The following is a 10,396-nucleotide window of genomic DNA, read 5'->3' on the forward strand; positions in this document are numbered from 1 at the left end:
TTTCTACAAAAGTTTAGAGGAGGCTATGTACAAACTATTCAAGTTCCATATCGTTTCTTCAAAGGATAATTAAGATAAACACTTTGACAAGCAAATTATTTTAAAAGTCAAGGAAAAACACTAGTATTTTCTTAGGAGAAAGAAGAATGTTTTGCTTTCCAGCATACAGTCAATAATATCAAGTAACTGCTGTAAAGTGCTTATGGTCAAGATAAGCAAATGAGTCAGGGTATTTTATCCTACCTAAAGTCTCCCAGAAAAGCTCAACTGGCAATACTGTGTGCCAAAAGCAAAGGGAGAGATATCTAGAGGATAAAGAATTTTCAAGAAATGAATGAACCTTGTGATAATAACTTTTTGCAAATATGCACTGATTTATGTATAGTACAAACTGAAGAATGCCAAAGCATAAATAAAACAGGCCTAGCCAAAGCCTAAGAATTATTAAATTAAAATGGCCTGTAATTTACCACCTGAAATAAAAGCAAAAACACTTAAATGAGGCCAATTTTTTTCAATTGCCATTCATTTCAACAGCAGCAGCCATTAGAGGACCAACAGCTCTTGTCTCTTTTAATAACATATTGTGTCAAACTGTAATTAAGACGAACCCCCAAGTTTATTAACTATAAGAACATGACCTATTTAACCAATGTCCTTTAAAAAAAAGAATCACAAGGTCTGACTCAAGTCAGCTATAACTTACTGCCAGATTTCAAATATTGGTGCATGTTAAAGTCAGTGTCCATGTTCACCATAAACATTTTATAGAACGATGTGACTGCTACCTAAAAGTCAAGCCCAATCTATCCAAACCACTACCTCCTTCCATGGTCATAAAAATATTTTATAACACTCTTTTCCTCTAGATTACAAATGGAAATGGATACTTATTTATTTCATGTAGCTTTTCATTCAACAAAATTCTACCTTGGCTTCTAATTATTTTGAGATTTAATCAGGAAACGAGCTGGACTATCTTAGTTCTCATTCAACATCTTCAAAACAATGGCTGGCAAAACTTTGGGATTTAATTTACCCTACATGGAGATGATGGTTCTGCTTTAAGAGGGCTTCCTGAAGCTAGGTTAGACTTCAGCAAATTAATAGTCTTTGTTTTGTTTTTAAGAGTACGTTAGCATAGCAGTTAAAATGACTTAGATGAATTTAAAAAGAAAATCTGCTAAAAAATTCACAAAAACTTTTGACTAAAAAATGTTTTCAAGTGGAAAGAACAGACTCAATAACTGACTTTGGTAATAATTCCAGATAAAAACCACCAATGTGCTCCTCTCCCCAGAATAGTTCCTGGTAGATAGCAAGCACCTAATAAATGTACGAATGCACCCTTGGCGTTCTTCTTTCCCCACTTTGCCCGTGGGCTGAAATTGTTCTAGAAGCTACTTAAATATTGGTATAAATTAACGTTAAACGTTGCATCCAGTTTTAAGTATTATGCAAAAGCCAATTCTAGGAAAACTGAAGTGTGCAATAAAAAGAACCTGAATACAAGATTCTGAAAAACCCCAAAGATGGCCTCCTTTATCATGCATTTTTTTAAAAAAATAAGAAATTAAACAGACAACTAAAGCCACTTTCTCACTGGTAGAGTCAATGAATCTTGCTGCTACAAGCAATATTTAATCCAAACTGAAGAACTGAGACAGCCTCTTAGAACTATTATCTGTATGAATCTTAAATATACAAAACTATTAATGTTTTCCAACTCTGATTAAAAAGGAATATGCTTACTCTTTTCTTTCTTGGTCTGGAATGAGATGAAGGAAGGGATGTAATGTAGACAACACAGTGTCACTGAAGAGAGTTCATGTTTAAGTATTATAATAAAAATCTACTAGAGATTTTAATGGACAACAGGGAAAATTGTACCATTAAAAAAAAAAAAAACTAAATTAAAATCAACCTAAAACCCCCCAGAACATACCTCTCACCTCAAAAGTCAATTATCCACACCCAATATAGAGCAGCCATGGTTTAAAACTGGTTTTAGAATGCCTTTTCTGGGGATTCACAACATATGTGACAAAATAATCTAAATTTTCCCATGACAATTTGACAAGATGTAGAAAACTGAACTAGAAGCTTCCTTTTCCCCAAATCCCAAGTGGGGATAGTCCTACCCTTCAGAATGACCCAAACGGTCAACAACATAATGTTGGGCTCATCTCACAGGCTTTTGATGATCAACTTCACAGACGAGTGTATGTGCATTAACTGGCCTTTCCAAATAGTGGACCCCAATTATAGGGCCCAGTCTAGTTCCTACTGAGCAGCAAGCTAGAGTCTTATTAAGGAAAAATATGTAGATGAGTTTAAGTAAGGGATTATGTCAGATTTGCCCTATAAACTTTCAGTGTAGATAAATTAATGTAAATCAAAACATTTTGCTAATCTGACTCTGCCCAAGGTATGTGCATGTGTGTCTGTTTTCAGCCAGTTAACAACTTGAAATTTATTTAGAACACTGCACAAACTTTATTAAGGGAAGATTAAGAACTTTGATAAATAAATCTTTGCTTACTGAAGTAAACTGGTCACTGCCATAAGTGGTATCGAGAATAAATACTACTGACCTGCCTTCTTTTCTTCCTCTGACTGTGATCCATGAAGTACTTACTGGTGGTCCACAGTCCTGCCTCTGCTCCATCTGCCCCATTCCCCAGATAGTCCAAGTGAGCTAGATGCTGAAAGATGGGTTTTCTTCATCCAGGGATAGAGATTATACAATCTCATTCTCATACAAACCTTAAAACATTCTATAACTGCTAGCTATTAAAATTGGAAAGTTTCCCAGATCACCTTTAGCTCAAATAATCTAATACTCTTTTTTACTCAGTTCCAATACTCAAACATTTTAGAAGACCTACAGCACATTTCAAGAAAAAGTAGTTAAAATTAGGTCAACTCTTGAAATTTTAAGGGAATTCTAAAATTGTTTTTTGCCAAATTTTTTCTTTTAACTTTTCCACTCAATATCCTTGCTGCTGGTACTAGGACTCTTTGTCTTGCCCACCTTTTCATCCAGCAAAAATCAGCATGGCAGCAAAGAAAGAATGAAAATCTCATCTAGGAGAGGGTAAGGCCAGGCAGGTAGTCAAAATAGGTGTTTTAGGTAGCTAAACCTTATCAGACTCTTAAATCTTGGAATCTTAGGAAAGAGAAGAGCACTGGTAAAGGAAAGTGGAGAATGTTTCTTAGTCCTTCCAAAAGGCCATTAGTCCTCCTCCAATTCCCAGCTGTCTGTCAGTGGGGAGCACTGCTCTATGAAACTTCCTTTTTGAGCAATATAGGATTACTGGTAGCTATAGTTTCAAGTCTGCCAAAAATCTTTCTTTAATGGATAAAGTTTCTAAAGCCACATAAAGCCCCAACTCTCCAAAAGTCTAATTTATAAGAATATTTCACAATTTATCATGTTACTATTAGTAATCTAGAAACTTTAACATAACTAAAAGAAATAAACTAACAACCTAACATTTAGAAAATAGACTGGGAATAAAATATTTTGATTACTTAAGCCATGAGAACCATCAAGGACTCAAAGACCTAAAAAACTAGAGAAATAAGATCAAAACCATACAATGTGTGTATGGTGGGCAAGTAGTTTGAGTAAAAAAGGAGAATTGATTCATAGTACTACTAGGTTCATTTAGGTTAAGAAAGTTAGCTATACTATTTTCACATTTAAATGTTTAATTTTTTAAGAAGGTCAACAAAGCTAAATTAATACTCCATCTTCACCAATCGGTCAAAACTACAAAGAATAATGGTCTAGTTTATCTAACATATGGTTTGTTTACGAACTCTAAGAGGACATGCTCAAGAAAAACGCTAAGGCACAATTATTTGTCTTACAGGTTAGCTCAATATAATGAACAGGTGGTAGATTTATGGGAAGAAAGTTAAAATTGGGTCAAGGGAGAAAGACACACATATGTGTGACAAGGAGGATATTAAAGCAGTGTAGCCTTAATATGAGATCATTCTTGAAAAAAAGAACCCATCCCTATTCAACAGTAGGTAGTATACCAGTCCAAAGACTTCAGTTTAGGGTCCTACTTCCATGTCTGTTTCCTCAATTACAAAATGGGGATATTTTATGTCCTATCTCTGACCTATCTCCTGTGTGTGGTAATCACATGATACAATCTACCTAAAAAATGCTTTGCAACCATAAAACACAATGCTAATAATGACCTATTATCTGGTAAGAAATTATTTCATATTTTCAAGTGAAGAATGCCTGTAATTCTGGTTTTGATTCCATTAGTTGTGTTACTAAAAGTAGTAGCTGACCCTCACCAGGGCCAACACTCTAAACACTACTGAATTGTGTTTTGTCTTGTATAAACCAAACCTCCTTTGTTACTAGGCAAAACTTTCATGTGCTAAATCTTTTCTAATGCTTTTAAATTAATGCATTATCTGTATTTCTATACTGAGCAAAAGCTAATGTTCATAAAGCAAAACATCGGTAACAAGTGCAAAGTATTTCTGTGAAAAAAAATCTACGTTATCACTGAAAAATAACTTTTGGGATGCTAAGATGTGGAAAGAAAAAAGGGTTCCTAGACATTTCAACAGAACAGTTTATCTTTTAAAGAGTTATTTGGTAGGTAAACATGGTAAAAAATGGTTATTTTTGTAGTCAAATTCTTTTAGACTTCACACACTGAAACTAGGTATACAATTAAAAAAAAAAAACAACCAAAACTTTCATTCTCTTTCTTATGAACACCCCTTTACCAAAAGTCCAATACTGCTGACAATGATTTAGTTCAACAGCAAATTCATTAACCAATACAGGGGAGCTCTAAACAAGAACATTTTACAGTTCATTAAAAATATTGATTTACTGCACACCTGTAATTCTAAATTTCACCACCAAAAAAATACACAAAATGACTGAACCGGGCATTCAAAGCAATGCACCAAGGGACTATGAGAACCAGTTTGGAGAAATCTGAGTAAACCACCATGCCGTCTCCATACTTGATATATCCAGTGCAAAATGGCAAATTGAGGTGAACTGCTTCTACATCCAGAAACTTCACTGTTACTACTAGCTTTAGATCTTCCAAACTTAATTGCTGAATGGTAAAGCAGTCAAAATGTCACCTACTTTCTCCATTATGTCCCAAAACTGGTTCACACACTCCTAAAAAATGAAAAATTGGGCCTGTAATCTCTTACAGAGTTCTAACAATTACATTTTCAAAGCTACATTCCTGGTTCTTGGAACTACTATACCTTATGTATCAAAAGAAATATCAATTCAGTGGTTCAAACAAATCACAAGATCACAATTTTGGGAGTGATTCCAAAGACTAGTTAGAATAAGACCCAACTGTACTGTACAGCAATTCTAAACAGTGTGGAAGCAGCAGTCCCAAAAACCAAGAACAATGCATCTGGGATGTAACATGACAAGTCCTTCAGACAAAATGAATAAAATTTCACTGTTGCCCTAGGAGCATGGCAGGAATGATTTGGCTGATCAAGGCAGGAAAACAAATCTCACACCCAACATTTTTCCATCCATGTTATCTGGAGAGAAACCACATAATACTTGGAACGGCATTTATAGTTCTTAGGAAAAAACTATATAAAGATATTCATATTGCCTACTAATATTTCTTGCATATCATGGTGAAATTCAGTTATGGTGAAGTACTCTCTGTGGATCATTCATAACTGCAAAACTAAAAGTGATGAACCCTAACCAGACCAAAATGGCCAGCCAAAGCAACATCAATTCATGTAATTTAAACTATTACTTATTACTGGTTTGAAAATCAAGCTCACATATTTATTTTCAATATGAATGTCCCTTCCCACCGCACCCCCAACCCAATACCCTGTAATCCTTCAAGAAAACCCTTTACCTGTAACTTGACTAATTTGTCTCTAGGAAGGGAAAGTTCAAAGTAATGCACAAAATTTGTTTTTCCCACCCTCTACCAACACTTTATTCTAGAACAGGACCCAAGCAACCTTTTATCTGAGTGCTATCAGTGAGGCTAAACAATTTCTATAAAAAGTAACAGGAATAAGAAAACAGAGGAAAACGAAAGGTAGGGAAAGGAGAACCTAGGACGGGAGGTAGAGAAAGTGAACATGTTAGATGGAGGTGGAAAATGGATTAAAAACCAAACACCATCAAGAAAGGTCTCAGATGCTGCATGGCAACAGTGCTGTTTAGGCTGCTTACCCCCTGTTCTAGAGAGGAGAATAAACTTAACTTTAAAAGTTGTTACCAGGGCCACAACCATTGATCATCTGGAGGCACTAAATTTCAAACAGATGCCTATTTTAAGCCATCAAGTCTCCATTCTACTCTGCATTTTACATAAAAATGGCTATGGAATGTTTTTCAATTTAGACCAAGAACAAGTCAAGCTACTGAATTTAGATCCCAGGACAGACATCCACTTGTACCAGAATCAGCAAACTACCTTGCCCAACTGCATTAAAGGCTTCAAAAACTCTCACTAATGTAGATAATTCAAAAAATATTCCCTAAGACAAAAAGGCTCCTTTCAAACTTAATCGAAGCCCTATAATCCATATTTAGCCAATAGTATCATTTGTAGGCCAAGTGACCACACAAACTATTCTCTTTGACACGCAGTTGCATGACCACAAAAAACCAAAAAGGGCTTTACTTTAAAACCTAGACAAAAAAAAACCACTTTATCTACCCCAAACAGCCTCGACTGACAAAAAGATTAAATTATAGCCAAGGAAATAGCCATAAGGAAAGATGACAGACCAACCTTTTACCCTACTCAACACCAATACCATTACCTTTTTCTTTGACCAGGTCTTTAAGCGACTGCCATTTCACATCAAATGGTATATTTGTAATGAAGGCTCTGTATCTTTTAGTAGGGTTGGCATAGGGTTCAAATCGATTCCCTCCTCTTTTCACATTTTTCTCCTTCCTCTTCTCATTCTGACTTGATCGTTCACCTTCACTATATTAGAAAGAAAAAATACACCTGTAAGTGTACGGCATAAATGAACATCTTCACATTTTTACTTAAAGCAATTATACTATTAAAGAAGACTACTAATTTTTGATCTGGTAGAATCATCTAATGTCAAACTATGGTTCTATAAGCACACAAAACTGAAACCTTTCTACTAACCCTGACCTAAGAAACCACAACACTCCCCCTTCCCTCCCATCTACTTTCTAGCTGGGGAAACCAAGGTGAAAAACTACAGTAATTGAACACCACTGGATAGGACTGTAGAGAAACAATCGCATGGGTAGAAAGAGTGGAGGCTACTTATGACATACCTTTAATATATAGCATATGATTTTCTCCTTCCCCTCAAATATATTTTGTTTCCAAGCTATTTGTTTACTTATTTTTTCATCGTGTACTTTGTTCACTGTGTGAAGGATCTAAAGCGCTTATATTTAACACCCAGGAAAAAAACCGAAATTTAAAAAAGAAAAACAAATTTCTTACTATATATACATTTTAGAAACAACAAAATCCAAACATTTCTTTTGTCACACACAAAATTCGAGAAATTTGATCGTTCTTTCTTGGACTTCAAAGATACTGCTGCTGCCTCCACCATATGCAGATCACACTGAGCATCATCCATGGCTTTGCACACATCTCCCTATAGCCCATGGCATTCGTTTACGAAACAGCTAGCTTAGAATAAGAGGCTTATGAACATGGACTAGTTATTGTTCCTTAGTTACTAGGCCCATATAATTCTGGCTTCATTAGGACACCATCCTATACAAGACAAATAGTTTGAACTTACTTTATGTATTTTTAGTCATTCAACACAAAGACTTTTCTTCCTCGGTACAGGTACATACTACAGGTACTTACTATCAGTACATAAAAGAAATCAGCTATAATGTTAAGAGAGATTAAGCTTGTCTCACAGAATTCTCCATTCATTCAGAAGCAGTATTAAAGGACCTGTTAACGTAGACAGACCAGGCAGAAAACAGAATATGTTTATCTTTTCCTCCCCTCTGACCACAAAGTACAGCTAAAGGTTACAGAACTAGGCTGGGATTCAAGGAAAAGTGAAACTGAGGGTTTGGACCCTTAATCCTTCCCAGACTCATAACTGAGCAAAACTTTTCAAAGTCAAATGCAGGCTACAGGGGTGGGGGTTAAAGGCTCTCTTTGGCCATAGACCATCACCTTTCTATTGCCTAACAAACTCATCAAGCACATACACACCACAGGGATATATTCAAAGTCTTGGTATACTGAACAACAAGAACAAAAAAATACTGTGTCTAATTAAATTCTGAAAATTACTCTAATAATTAGATACGTATTTCATAGTATGTAACAAAGTGTCTTCCCATACCATTCACTTCTTTGTTACAGAAAAGTACAAGGAACTGATTTCAGCTAAAAGAGATAGGTAAATGATTTAAAGGCATTTTGGTGAAGTATCCTGACCATTTATTCTAGTCACTTACAAGTCCTGGTTTTCTGGTTTGGGGTGAACACTATATCATATGGATAGTAAACTCAAGACACAGAATTCCTGCAGGTTCAGCAACACCATTAACAACCAACAGGTGATAGGAAAGGCAATTTGCTTATGATCTAACCAAAACCTTCACCTAACATTTCTGGGTCTTAAAGTTTCTTTACCTAAAAAAAGAAAAAAAAAGGTTCCAACTTTTTTCTAGTTCTAAAAATCCTGTACTGTGAACACAAATTCAAATGTCCCAAAACACAATACAAATGTCACAATGTAGAAAATCTTTTAAAAAGACAACTGTTGTCAGAGTGGATATTAGATTGGATATTTTCTTAAAATGTTTCTTGCAAAATAATTACCTATTTTAGATTAAATTTCAACTAGTCAGGGCTATAGTTTGCATGTACTATAATTAGTATATGAAAATATCTTTTGAGGGTATATATATATATATATATATATATATATATATATATATATATATATATATATATATATATAAATAAGACCATACATTGGCCTTAGCTCATTTTGTTACTAACACTCAATACTTGTTGCCAAGTTAAATCATACACATCCCCTTCACAACTCCTTTAAAATATAATCACATACTGCCTGCTTAAACAAAACTAGATCAAAAACTAGCTTATCTATTATCCCATTAAAAAAATGATTCATTTCAAAATTTAGTATAATCTCTAGTTTCTAACTGAAACACTAAAAAATGCCTAATTTCAGAAAGACAATTATTCTCAGAAGTTGTACAGAAGAGAGCAGAATTTCAGAAAGAGAAAAGAGACAAAAAGGGCCATGTCGGTCCTACCATATTAGGTTTAATTATTATCTAAAAAAACCTTAAGCTGCACGTAATAGATTCACGGTTTCATATATGATTGCTTTTCTGCTCTTCTTTAAATACAAAAATGTTGATGTTGAAGTTTATATTAAACAAGAAAGGCAAAATTAGGGATAGAGTAGCAAGGCCAAAATTCAAATCCAAGTGCTCTTTCACTATACCACTCCACAACAGGAGTGGTATATAATAGTGAATATAGTTCTATTTCCTCAAGTGCCCTTAATCTGCTTCCAGGGTCTTTATAAAAGAAATAACTCTCCTACCTCCCTTCTTCAAAGGCTGGAAAAAGAACTTAAGAACTGTAATGGATTATTGTACTGTAATCCATTATGAATGTTTAAAGACTTCATTAATTCCTCTTATAAAAAAAAAACTTTAAAAAAAGTCCCAGGAGAAATAGGCCAGCCTTTAAGCTTTCAAGCTACCATCAGATTATGGTCAGGATTTAAAACGCAGTTTAGCAACTCAGGGAAAATACACAGCAATTAGGTCATCTAATGCACCAAGGCTTTTTGAAGATCAAGGTAAACAGCGCCCTACTCCCCTCCCCCAACTGGCTGGGGGTCCCAGGAAAAAAGGTTAAGAGGAGAACAGGCTTGAAACGTGGATAAGAGCGCGGGGCAAGGGAGGACCGGAAGGAGTTCTGAGATTATCTTGTCCAACTCCCTCCCTCGCCCAGAGAGCGAACGGCCTCAAGTCACACAAGTATTAAGGGAATTAAGCAGCACCGTAATCGAACCCAAACCCGGCACGACGGCCGGGCCGGAGGGCGGGGAGAACATGCGGAGGGCAGTCCCCCCGGGCGGCAGAGCCCAGGGCAGCTCGAACCAGGAGCGCGCCTGTCGGTCGCTCGACCTTCCCCCGGGGAGCCCGGCGCGGGGGTCGGAGCACAAAGGCCACTCCGCGTCCTCACTCGCAAGAGGGGAAAAGCAGCCCGGCCAGACGCCACGCGGGGAAGTCGAGAGGAGGAGACTCGGGAGGGGGGTGTCGCAGAGGGGAGGGGCGGAGCCAGGCAGAGGAAAAGGGCGCGGGGGAGAG

At 36.2% G+C, this 10,396-nt stretch overlaps 1 protein-coding gene across 3 annotated transcripts in view; it reads right to left on the reverse strand.

Moving 5' to 3' along the window:
• HNRNPM (heterogeneous nuclear ribonucleoprotein M) overlaps positions 1–10,396 on the reverse strand; it is a 177,337-nt gene that overhangs the window by 27,016 nt on the left and 139,925 nt on the right. For 2 of the 3 annotated variants that reach the window (XM_072600940.1, XM_072600941.1), the window contains exon 2: positions 6,829–6,998. The exons of the other annotated variant lie outside the window; for it this stretch is intronic. In XM_072600940.1, the coding sequence (XP_072457041.1) occupies positions 6,829–6,998 (170 nt within the window). The remainder of the gene's footprint in view (positions 1–6,828; positions 6,999–10,396) is intronic. 3 annotated transcript variants of the gene reach the window in all.

The sequence above is a fragment of the Notamacropus eugenii genome, chromosome 4 (genome assembly GCF_028372415.1).
Source record: "Notamacropus eugenii isolate mMacEug1 chromosome 4, mMacEug1.pri_v2, whole genome shotgun sequence".
Classification (NCBI taxonomy): Eukaryota; Metazoa; Chordata; class Mammalia; order Diprotodontia; family Macropodidae; genus Notamacropus; species Notamacropus eugenii.